This window comes from Cololabis saira, chromosome 8 (genome assembly GCF_033807715.1).
Source record: "Cololabis saira isolate AMF1-May2022 chromosome 8, fColSai1.1, whole genome shotgun sequence".
NCBI lineage: Eukaryota > Metazoa > Chordata > Actinopteri > Beloniformes > Belonidae > Cololabis > Cololabis saira.
The window spans coordinates 41,813,449-41,826,703 of NC_084594.1; the positions used below are offsets into that span (position 1 = coordinate 41,813,449).

General features: G+C 40.2%; 1 protein-coding gene across 1 annotated transcript in view; it reads left to right on the forward strand.

The window, feature by feature from the left end:
• Positions 1-13,255, forward strand: part of epha8 (eph receptor A8) — a 206,199-nt gene that overhangs the window by 162,121 nt on the left and 30,823 nt on the right. Inside the window, exons 8-9 of the mRNA XM_061728015.1 lie at positions 249-668; positions 6,740-6,864. Of these exons, the coding sequence (XP_061583999.1) occupies positions 249-668; positions 6,740-6,864 (545 nt within the window). The remainder of the gene's footprint in view (positions 1-248; positions 669-6,739; positions 6,865-13,255) is intronic.

Below are 13,255 nucleotides of genomic sequence, written 5' to 3' on the forward strand. Positions count from 1 at the left end.
TCATAGCCCCGCCCACTCAGAATCCTGCATAGAGAAGGAGGTTAGAAACGGTAAAGAAAAGGACATGGCTCAGAGGCTGAATTTCTAATTTATTTAGCAAAAACAATCAAAAGCTTGTTTTTAAGACATTCAAGGCCTGTTTAAAATAGACATTATATGCCATAATAGGTCCCCTTTAAAAATGTAATTCACTTTTTTGCCATAATCACATCTCCAAATGAACTTGACTCTCCATCTTTTTTCTTCAGGACCTCCATCCGCTCCAGTAAATGTTATCTCCTCAGTCAACGGGACCTCTGTAAATTTAGAGTGGGATCGCCCCCTGGACACCGGGGGACGCAGCGACCTTCTCTACAGCGTGTTGTGTCGGAGATGCTCGGGGGAAGGACCCTGCGAGGACTGCACAGCATCTCCAGGAAGCGGTGGAGGGAAGGCGGGCGGAGGAGCGAACCTCGGGGTGGGAGGTGGAGGTATGGTGGAGCGTTTAGGAACGGCAGGAGTTAAGTTCGTCCCTCGCCAGACTGGTTTGACGGAGCCTTGGGTGACGGTGCTCAACCTGGCGGCCCACACCAACTACTCCCTCCGCATCCTGGCCATGAATGCGGTGACTCACCTGGGCAGAGAGCCAACACCTTATGCCGTTGTCAACATCACAACAAACCAGGCAGGTAGGGTTCACACCAGTCACATACAGGAGCTCATTATGAATGGTTTGGAAGGAGCATCCACCCTGTTTTCACTGAAACAGTACTCGTCCTCACCCAATAATTCCATTAGAACCAGTTGTTTCTTGTTTTTCAAGCCAAAATACTAGCTTGTGGCTAGGAAAACTGAAGCTGGCAAAAATCCTCTTTTCTTAGGAGCTGGAAATGGATTAATCAAACAGCTAAAAGCAGAGTCTCTACTGGCACTTTTCCACTAGGGGTCTAACGTGCCGAGTAGATAATTTTCTCTAACTATTCTGCCGAGGTTCTAATGGCGCTTTTGCATTAGTACCGCCTTAACTCGGTTCTACCCGCCACGGCCCCGTTTTGCGCTTTTGCACTAGGGGCTGAGGCGGGCAGAGCCGCTCCAAGCCGATACTATTTCTGTAACCATTTCAGCGAGCTTCTAATCAGGGCTGAGCAGGGACTATTTCTGACGTCACCACCCTCCGCGCCACTGATTGGTCGGGGGGCGGGGCCGTCAGACGTTTGAATCAGGAAGCGGGAGTCAGCGCGAGAGCGACTCGCGGCTCGCAGCGATTTTATTATACAGCGCAAACGTCTGTTTCATGATCCAACTCTGAGGTGCAGATGTTCATAAACCTGGGGGCTGACGAGAGAATTAAAAAAGGGATGTAGACGGGCTGTTTTTTTCTCAGCCGCTCGCGGCTCCAGCTGATTTCTGATCAGCGCCGACATGAACAAAGGTGTTGCGCAATCGAGTACGTCACAGCCGCTTCACCCAAACCCCCCCACTCTTCACCTGGCTGTGGAAAAACAAACGGGGACAAACGGGAAGATCCGCGACGAGCCTTGCGGAGCCGAGCCGGGCTAAGGCGGTACTAATGCAAAAGCGCCATAAGCGGCTGAGTCGGCTGTATCTGACATCATCACACTACAGGCCACCGATTGGTCGGGGGGTTGGAGTCAGACGTCTGAGTCAGGAGGAGGAAATCAGAGAAAGAGAGACTGACGGCTTCTTGTTTATTTTATTTGACAAACAATGGCGGCACAAAAGTCTTTTCTATGGTCCAACTGTGAGGTGCAGATGTTCATAAACCTGGTGGCTGAGGAGAGAATTCAAAGCAATCTAGATGGGGGGATGAGGAACGAAAAGATCTACTAGGAGCTTTATCAGTCTATGGCTGCTCATGACTACCAACAGACTTTTTAGCAGTGCAGAGACAAACTAAAAATAATTAAAAAGCCTTGCCGCTTGAAGCTTCTCTCAATCTTATTTTTTAACTTGACATTGAACATAAGCCACAGACCCAGCAGCACATATAACATAAACAACTCCAGGTTCTACATCTTTAGTGTTGTTTTCTTCTTCGTTTAAATCACACAATCAAATATGTCACAGCAGCTTCACTCCAACCTCCTACTTCTGCTACAGATGCTGAATCTTTATGGAAAAGAAACCAGGCCGAGTTGAGATGAGTAGAGCCGAGTAGGTGCTAATGGAAAAGCCCCATAATACCCCAGACGTCTAGCATCTACAGTAGTGTGCCTAATCCAAGAAAGAAGGATGAAAAACGGAACTCCAATATGAGCACTAAGCTACAGGAGAAGTAGAAACATTTGAGCTCTTTCCATTTTTAATAATTTTGCTGCTCAATGCACCACATGGAGCAACGATCACAAGTAACAGCATATTCAAAGGGATTTAATGATGTAGCTCTGTGGTAGGTGTTAGCTCCCTTCCTGTGGAAAAGCACACTGGTACTTTGATGAAACTAAAGTTGAAAAAGCTCTGGCCTGGTTCCAGTGCCAACACTGGGTCCATGTAGGTGGGAAAGGGTTCATGTGAAACATCTTTCTTTTTGGTCTTATACTTTTCAGAAAGTTTTCTTCAGATGTGCTTTTTAGAGGAAGAGAAAACATCAACTTCTTTTTAGAGGCAACTTTAACAACTTTATATGTAATATGGATGTAATACTGTCAATTACAATAATATAGTAGTATTCTAGCTGTACACAATAATAATAAATAATAGTGTTAGATTTGTGTGCTTAATATGTTGTCCTGTTCCATTGGCCATATAGTGTACTTAAAAGGAGTACATTATCACATCAAAGTAACTGTAACTGTTAGTTTTATGTATAACACATCACCTTACTGAATAAGGGCACAAAAGATATAACTACAGCCTTGCTGTTGATTATTTAATTCAAGTCAACACCTTACAAAGTGAAACTATAGGCGTATTATCCCTGGATGATGAACGCGTGTTTAAAGCGCGTTGGGTAGATAGAAACAGAAACTTTGATAGAAATAAAAGGACAAAACTCATCTACAGGGAGGTGATCTGCTGTAGCACGGGGATTTTGATTAGTTCACAGTGAAAATAAAAGGTTCACATAAGAAGAGCACTGTATTGATGAAGATGATAAAGTTGAATTAAAAAATGGGCTTACACTAACAGTCTTTCAAGATAGATTTGTGGGTCCTCTTTTCCCATCAACATTTATACTTTTATGTTTTCTGACAGCTTCTCTACTATTGGTCAATCAACAGGAAGAAGCAGGAGCCTTCCCATTTATTAAACAATATCAGAGCAGCTGGACCAAGGAGGGCATCACTCCTCATTTGTATAATGAGGCAGAAATGCATAAGATAAAGTAGAAAGAGGAGACGAGAGAATGAAAAAACAAGGAATGCATGTATAAGGACAAGGAAAAACAAATTGTATACATTCCTGCTCTTATTTTTAATTATGTCAGTTTTGATCCTCCATACGCGCCACCCCCCGGCTTCCCCTCCCACTGCTCCAGCTCACTCTGCTGTTATTGGTTACCTTCCTAAACCAATCAAACACTGGCAATGGCAATGGTGATGAATCACATCTAAGGGGGGTGGGGATGAACCCACATGTGAATGGTTGCATTGGCTAAATTGATCTGTATTTGGGCTTTAGAATGTAATTCTGGATATATTCAATTCAATTAATTTCAATTTTATTTATATAGCGTCTATTAAAACAGAAGTTGTCTCTAGGATCTTTCCAGAGACAAAAACCTGACCCCCGAGCAATTATTACATAAACATAACATAAACAGTTGTGGGTAAAAAACTCCCATAGTGGGAAAAAAAACCTTAAGCCAAACAGTGGCAGCTAAAATCTCCCCTTTAGGGGGGAAGAAACCTGGACCAGGACCTGGATCATAAGGGGGGAAGAAACCTGGACCAGGACCTGGATCATAAGGGGGGTAGAAACCTGGATCATAAGATCTGACATAAGAAGACTGAGCTGAGCAGGAAAAGAGAAGACGGAGAAAAATGTTAGATTGAATTTACCACATTGTTTGAAGTTTACCGAACATCAACCTACAATCTTCACTGGAATGAAAGAAGTATAAAGTTTTCTACTTGATGTCCATGCGGCAGTGCAGGAGGGGTACTGATGACCCCAGTGGAGATGCATTCAACCAAAGTGGCTTCTCCTGAGTTCGGTGCAGGATACTTTGGGTTCTACTTGGATTCTGTCTGGTTGCAGACGTCAAGATAAAGTCACGCTGGTCTTAGTAGGATGATCATTCCAGTAGCTGCCAAATCTTCTCCCTTTGGTCCCAGGGGTTGGATTTTTTAACTAGAGGCAGGAAACAAGCCTGCAACAGGCTGAAAGACTTTGCCGTCAGTGTGAACAAGGAAAGTACTGAGTGCACATTTAAAAAAGGAGAAACTGAAAGTGAAAAGAAATGCTATGACAACAGACTTCAACTTAAACTGAACAAAAAATAAGAGTCATCGCACAGACTGAAGAGGAAGCATTCTGGGCATGCTCTCAGTGCAAGTAAAAACCAGTCCTCATCCTCAAGCTCTGCTGCAGTCATTTTTTTTTTTTTTTTTTTTTACCTATTGGTGTTCACTCAAGTACGTTTTGTGAATAGTGTTTTTGAAGCCTCTTTTTGTCCATGTCTGTCTTGCACGGCGCCATGTTGCAAGTAGGCGGGACGAGCTGAAGCTGAAGAACACCCACCTTATGTCAGTCACGGGTGACTGTTTTAGCTCCACTGGTGTAGGTTATGTTAACTGATATTATTTCACATCTATCTTGATCTAATCTTTCCAAACAGCTTCATTGTAAATTTGATACCAAAACGGCATACATGAGTGCTGCCAGATCTGAAACAAGGACTACAGGACTGTCTCAGAAAATTAGAATATTGTGATAAAGTTCTTTATTTTCTGTAATGCAATTAAACAAACAAAAATGTCTTACATTCTGGATTCATTACAAATCAACTGAAATATTGCAAGCCTTTTATTATTTTAATATATTTTTTGAGATAGGATATTTGAGTTTTCTTAAGCTGTAAGCCATGATCAGCAATATTAAAATAATAAAAGGCTTGCAATATTTCAGTTGATTTGTAATGAATCCAGAATGTATGACATTTTTGCATTACAGAAAATAAAGGACTTTATCACAATATTCTAATTTTCTGAGACAGTCCTGTAGCAGAGCTCCAGTGAGACCTGCAGTCAGTGGGCCTGCTGCTCAGGTTAGACGTGACCAACATTCCACCCTGGTTCCCAGCAGACATCCAATTTGAAGGGGCCTGAAATGGCCAACTCACCGCAGCTTCCAGCTCCCTCAGCCAACCCACCCTGGAGTAACTGTGGAGCTGTCAGCAAACATTATCAGTAGGAATCCCTGTTTCAAATGTTTTTGTGTCAGTTAGCAGCTTGTGTTAATCTTGCACAAGCTGCTAACTCCATAAGCAACTGCCCCCCCTGTATTGAACAATGGATGAAGCATTAGGTCAAATAACTCATTGCTTTCTGAAGAGGGTTGTTAGGATTTTATGAAATTGTATAAGAGTTTGAAGGGTTTTTGTATAAGATTCTACACTGGTGGTTTTTCTGTATTTGCAGGCTCACCTCCTTTTCAGGAGTTCAGCTATAGTTCAGCTGTTTTCTCTAGTTGCAGGGTCAACTCCTGTTTTATGACTAGGCTGTTAAAATAGTTCAGATATTTACACCTCCCTTTTTAGTATAAATACGACTGGATTGATGACAACGGTGTGCATTTCTCTCCTGCCTATGTGGTTTGAGAGAAGTGTACCTCCGGCTTGAAAACATTGTGCATGATATAATAAAATCTTGTACTAACTTTGATTCTATTTCACTGATTTTCTGATGGTGCACCAGACAAACGAGCATGCAGGATCTTTCAGGGTTTTGAAGGCTGTTTTGAAGGCTGTTTTTCTTTGTACGGGGCGAAGCCATGTTACTCGCGATGCCTCCCGCACGTCAATTTAAGTTAGATTTGCTCCCATTACCTTCAGCCGAACCTGAAACATCTGCAGAGCTGCTGGCAGACGTTTATGACATGACTCAGCCCAGAAAGTAGATGGCTGGCGCTTGGTGGTATTACACAACAGTTCGAAAGTACAAAGAAAAATCTGCAAGGACAAGTTTCCTGAGCGCGCTGGAAAAACCTGGTAGCAGAAGGGAGGGGCTGTGACTTCAGAGGGGGGGGGGGGTTGTGTGAGCAGCCGTGGATTTGAGAGCAGAATGTTAGTTCTGGGGACAAAAATAATGTTTCTGCACGCAACAACGGACATTCTGAGTTTTAGCAAAGACTTTTGAGACACAGCAATACAGAATGTGAAAGTGAAAACACAGACTAATGCTCTCAAATCTAAAATGTTCTCTCTTTATTAAAGATACTAATATACCTTCTTAAATATTACTGATATAAATATTTAGTCCATTTTTAGATTGGGTCAGTTTTATGGTCAGTCCATCTGTGTATTAGATGGTCTCTGTGGAGAGGAGGAGAGAGGAAATGTCATTGAAGCTTGAAGTAACGTTGTCCAGCTGTCAGTGTTTTTAAAAAAGAGAGGGATGCTGAGAAACAAGTGGTTTTGTTTACTTCTAGGAGCACGCAATGAAAAAGGAGCTGTTAAAGTGTTTTATTAGCTTTATGATGAGCAGGTTCTGTGTAATCAAGGCTTTACTGCATAATGATCCCAGCACCTTTCTGCAGAGGAACATCCTAAACTAACATCTCTCTGTTTGTTGTGCAGCTCCCTCTGAAGTGTTGGCCATCCGTCAGGAGAACACCAGCCAGAACAGTGTGACTTTGTTGTGGCATGAACCCGACCAGCCCAACGGCGTAATCCTGGAGTACGACATCAAATACCACGAGAAGGTACTGTACCCGACCACACTGTAAAAAGAATAAGCTTGCTCAAGCTAAAAAAATTGAGGTCTAATTTTCACATCCAAAATATTTGACTTCACAGAATTTAAATTGATTCACCTGATTATGTTCTGATTCTTTTATCTTGATGTAAACCATATTACTTCACCCAACCTTAATTCTTTACTTTGATCAAAATACATTTCTTCACATACAACCATATTTCAATTATTGAACCAAGCTAATATATTGAAATTGAACCAACATAATGTATTCACATTGAACCAAATTAACATGAATTAATATGTTTGCGTTGAAGTTAATTCATTTACATATTATCAAACTATATTTTTCACATTTTATTTTACTTCACTTCAAAAATAACAAAAAACGAGACAGTTGGCCAACAGATTATTTCAAAAATTATTTATTGTTTTTAAACATTTTAACCATAATCAGTAGAGACGATCATTGATATACAGATTTAGTGCAATGGCACAATATTTAGAGACATTAATTGTATAAAACTTGTATAAAACTTGCAACCGGTAGAAGACCAAAAAACTCCATATACCGGTATTTAAAACGATTTACAAATACACAAATATGTTATGCACACTGTGCTCTTATAATGTGAAAAAGAAATCTACATGTGTGTCGCCCTCTGGCAACTGAAATCTTCCTTTCAAATGGGCATTCTTTATCGTGATGGTTTTAGAACTTGGAATCTGTTGCAATATTTTCAACAGATATGACCTCAAGACAAATATATGAATGGATATACAGTAATCCCTCGTTTTCCGCGGGGGTCACTTTCCAAAAAGAAGCCGTGATAGGTGAAATCCGTGAAGTAGTAACCTTTTATCTTTTTTACAATTATTATACAAGGCTTCAAATAGCGGAGATCAGCACCGTCCCACCACGACCCAAGTAACTGGATCTGAACGGGAGAATCGAGGCAGAACGTTTTGTCGACATTATGGGTTTTGGAGAAAATTTTCAAACTTAAATTTGGCAAGCTGTTTTATGTACATGTACAGTACATATTAAACTGTAACATTATTGAAACACAGGAAGTGAAGAAGCAGGGAGACTGTTTAGCCAATCAGAATGCAGAACACAATGCACAATGCAAATCCGTGAAGGAGCGAGACGTGAAAGGTGAACCGCGTTATCGCGAGGGATTACTGTATACATATATGCAAGACAAAGAAATAGATTGCCTACCAAGCAAATTAACAAACAGAAAGTCTTTACACATGCATGCTGTATCCCATCTGAACTGTAAATGAAATGTTGCTTTCTGAAAGCAGTGCTGTTCCTCTAAAACCAGATTAAATAAAAAAAAAAAAACCTCACTCAAGGCCAACCAACATAACAGCATTAAATGGCTATAGCACCCCTTGGCTAGGTGCAAATAATTGCCACTGAGGTTCTCTCCCTCTGACAGTGCTGGCTCAGCCTGTCGTAACTACAGGCTACTGAAACACACACACATACACGTGCACACACTCACTCAAACATGCCATACGTACTACTGTGCAGTGTGGAGCTCACAATTCAGTTTACGATTCTTGGACGTCATCTCTTTGGAATCAAGCTCTGTCAGGATCTTCTGAAGAGTCTCAAAGGTGAACCAGATGCTCATGTTAAGAACATGACAGAGACTAAAGACCATTGCCACTCCAGCTGCGACAGAAGGCAACTCACTCAGGACTTCCACACCATTATGATCATCCTGATATCTTGGATGTAGAAGGCTCAAGTTCTCTCTGAAGACCAAGATCGCCATGGTGGTACTCGCCAGTTCTTGCTTAGCTTCATCTTTGTCGGATAAAATATGGGACAAAATGTGTAAATGAACACCCGGGGACACCCGATAAATCTAGGACTACAACTAATGACTATTTTGATAGTCGATGAGTCACCTTCTATTGGAATCATTATTTGAACCGGATTATGAAATGCATATTCCTTAAAATTACTTTTAAATATTGCTTTAATTATGTGCAAATTAATAATAAACACAACAAAGATTGATACTTCATGGAAAATTACATATTGTAAATCAATCAACAAAAAACATGATGAATGTATTTGGCATTTGGTCTGTAACATGGTGAAAAATGTTGATCACTGTTCCCCAAAACCCAAGAAGACAAAACCAACAGTCCAGAACCCAAGGATATTCACTTTACTATCATAGACAATAGAAACCTGAAATATTCATATTTAAGAGGCTGGAATTCATAGAATTTTGACTTTTTATGGAAGAAAAAAAAGACGATTAGTTGATTATCAAAATAGCTGTCCATTAATTCAATAGTTGATTATTCATTGATTAATCATTGCAGAGCAATAGTAGAGCTGTCAAGTTTCCCCCAAGAGTAATTAAGTTGCATCTCATGTAAAGAGAGAACAGATCTGGACATACCATGTATTCTTTTATCGGGCTGTCAACACGTTCTCCCGGGTAGATGATGAGAGATTTAAGGACACGCTCCCTCCTAATATCAGCATCGGCATCCTGCAGGGACAGTCAAAAGGCTCACTCTGCCATGTGGAGACTAGGCAAGCTTTATTTTCCAGCCAAGGCATTGGAGAAGCATCTCAACAGTTTGTGGAAGAGCTGGCATTGTCACTGGTCACTTCACAGATGCAACAATGGCTCGCCAAGGCAGAAGGTCAGCGAGGCAGGGACAGCACTAATGTACGTTACAGAAATATAACTGTGTATGCAGAGGAAGGGCACATGCTGTCAGTGTGTAAAGGCCCACACATCCTTCAACTTAAGACACACACACTTCCTTTCAACATTTTAAAAAGACACAGCATTTGCCAAATTATGACTTAGACCATAATCACTGACATTCACACAGAGGTTGGTAGAGTAGCCACAAATTGTACTCAAGTAAAAGTACTGTTACTTCAGAATAATATGACTCAAGTAGAAGTAAAAAGTAGTCATCCAAATAATTACTTGAGTAAAAGTAAAAAAGTACTTGGTGAAAAAACTACTCAAATACTGAGTAACTGTTGAGTAATGTCTGATTTATTTTTTTAACACAACCATTCAAACAGACAAAAGTACAAAATAATCATCTTCAGGCAAATTAAATCAATAAAATAATAAAATAAATTTAAATTAATAAAAAATAGCTTAAATTAAAATAATCTTAAAGTAAATTCAAGTACTTTAATAAATAATAAAATAATAACAGAATAAAAAATAAATTTAGCACAAGTAGCACAAAATTTTAAGCCTTTGTACTTTTCTTTTTTAACCAGTCAGAACTAGAACAAGCCCATGAACTCATAGAAACTCTGTGTGTTTGTGTGTGTGTTTGAGTCTGTGTAAATGTGACAAAAAATGCAAAAACAAACATTTTTCTCAAAGAATCACCCGGGGATGTCATGAGATTGACACGTACGCGGATAAAAGGGATAAAAGAAAAGTAACAGCTCAACGTAGCCTAATGTAGCGGAGTAAGAGGAACAGTTTCTTCTTCACAAATCTACTCAAGTAAAAATAAAAAGTATAGTGATTCAAAACTACTCCTTAAAGTACAAAATTTCCCAAAACATACTCAAGTAAATGTAACAGAGTAAATGTAACTCGTTACTACACACCTCTGCATTCACAAAATAAAAATGGAACAGGATACCTATCCGCATCAGATATCAGGGATTAAAATGCTAATGGTCATGTTAGTGGTTAATTATATACATCATACTTAATCAAGAAACTCCTTGATTGTGGCAGTTTTGTCTTCATCTGTGGTTTTGAAGGCATACAGAAAAGAATAAACAAGAATAATGTTACTTCTTTATAGACAACATGACCGCACCAGGAAATATACCAAGTACCCTGACATACATATCCTTACATACATATCCTTATCAACAAGCTAGTGCTGCAATCTGGGGCCGGGTTTACCATGTACTAAACACACTCCAGACCCGGGATTGGAAACTCATTTTGGCATAGAGCCAACTGTTTTCGACCAAAATCACATTTTCATGGGACAATGCCCATTTTTCCTGGTCTCGCCTGAAAGTCACTTTAACTAAATAGTCTTGTGTGATTCATCTTATGTATATGGTGGCGTGTTATTTCCGTCTCTAAAATAAGTCATTAACAATTCTCCTTGGCGCTCTTGGTAGCGCACGGCAGAGTATCACGCACGCATAGACACATTATATATATATATATATATATATATATATATATATATATATATATATATATATATATATATATATATATATATATATATATATATAGCGAGAGAGACGTGCAACACACACAGGCACACCCCAAACACACACAAGTGAGATACAGAAACATGCGTCTGTGTCATCGGTCAGTGAATGTCAGAGAGCCACATGAGTGAAAATGACAAATTAAAAGAAAATGTAAATGTTTCACTTGAAGACAATCAATATGCATATACACTGAAAATATTTAAAATAAATAAATGTGCTTTAATTCCCCTTTGTGTTTTCATTTAGGCTCTATTATAGGAATTACATACACAGGAATGTCCACAGCATTTCAGTGTCAACAAAGGTCGTCCTATCCGGCTCTGAGCACATAATTCTAGTTTGTAAGTGGTTGACAGGTAGTTATTTTGGATTTCTTGTCTCAAAATGCCAGGGATACTGGACCTGGGTTGAGCTGGTGGGACAGTGGGTGGTGGAAAATGTCCCTTATTTTTAAATCCAAAACTTGACAGGTATGACTGTGACACCTGCCGGTAAACGCGTTAACCAGCTCCAGCTCGCCTGATAGTGTCAGCTACTGTACAAGCTACAGTCACACAAAGATGGCTAGCTTTGGTGGTGGCTGGCAACCCAACTTAAATAGGGCTATTATTTGCCATTTTGGCAACGGCAAAGTACATTTGACTCAAAATAAAAATATTATCTGCTGAGCATGGAAACAAATATATGATTTGAGAGAAATCAAAAACTTTGTCTCGTGTCCTTTGAACGGATATTTAGTTCCATACAAATCAAAAGTGATGCTTTAAAATGCAAAAAAGAAACAGTTTCACAATCAAATCAATAATTTAATTCTGCTTTGAATGTCAGTTATTAGATTGAATGAACAACTGCATGTTAGACGTTTTGCAGTGTAACAGCATCTCAACCCTGCACATAAGCAGCCCCAAAACAGTGCTGTCATGTCAACATATTTTATTCATTTTCCAAAAAAAGAACTCACATGCAGACTAGCGAGAGAGCTGGTGAAGGAGGAGAGCAATGCCGTCTTAATTATACCTGTGAGCTCATTGTCTTCAAAGGGCTGCCGATTTTAGATACCGCCAATGCAAGGCAGAGGCAGCTGGCTGGACTGTAGATAACTTGATCTGAGAGAAAGATCGTAGTGGCAGCTCTGCTAATTGAGAGGAAATGAAGGTTGAGAGGGAGGACAACATAGATTCCACCGTTAGAGAAAGTGACAGTGACAGCAAGAGGCCGGTGGGTTGCACGACGCCTCGCAAATGAACTAACTGCAGCGAGAGAAGGTGCGTTTGTGTGTGTGAGTCACTGGAAGGATAGATGTGTGTCTGCAGATAGAGATCACCTAATTGCAGAGGGAGCAGCCCGGGAGCCGGCAGTCTCATAGCCAAACAAGCAGGAGGGTGTGGAGAGTGCTGAAGGATTAGCCCGTCTCTTATGCCGGTGTCTTAATCTGGCCTCACTCAGGGCCTGAGACGCCTGCGGGGGATTTCAAGTGGACAAGTCAGCAATGTGCTTCCTCGAGCGTTCTTTAGTGCTAAACAACAATGAGTCACTGGGAAAGTGGTGTCACAGCAGGACCTCGGTTGCCACGGATGATGAAGATAAAATCCATCCTAAAAGACACACAAATTATTTGCCTTCCTGCTGTTTGAAAGCACATCTTATCATCGTTGACCATGACATCCTCCAACACCGTGCAGTCTTTGAATTAAGATACTGCAGCGGGCACATGTTGACAAAACAAGAACATAAACAATAGTAAAAATGAAGTTGATTCTGAACGGACAGTGAAAAAGAAGATAGTGTCCTTCAAGACGATGCATTTCTATTTATGAACACAAACAAAAAATCCTTGAATCGCAAGCTGGCATAATAAGCTTCAAATTTCACTTTCAGACAAGTGATGCATCATAAATTAAAGGATTAACTAGGACAAAAAAAAAGAAAATAAGATAATACTTTTCAAAGCATGAAGATGAAAGCGGATGAAAAGATACCTGGTGGTATCATTCCAATAAGAGCCAACAGTGTGAGCGGAAACAAGTCTGCTTGTTAAAAACAGATTGTAACAATTAGATGGAGCATTGGTTAAGCTCTTTCTGCATTTCCTCTGAAGAGTAAGAGACGGCTGGACTTTCTTCATAGTTAAAAA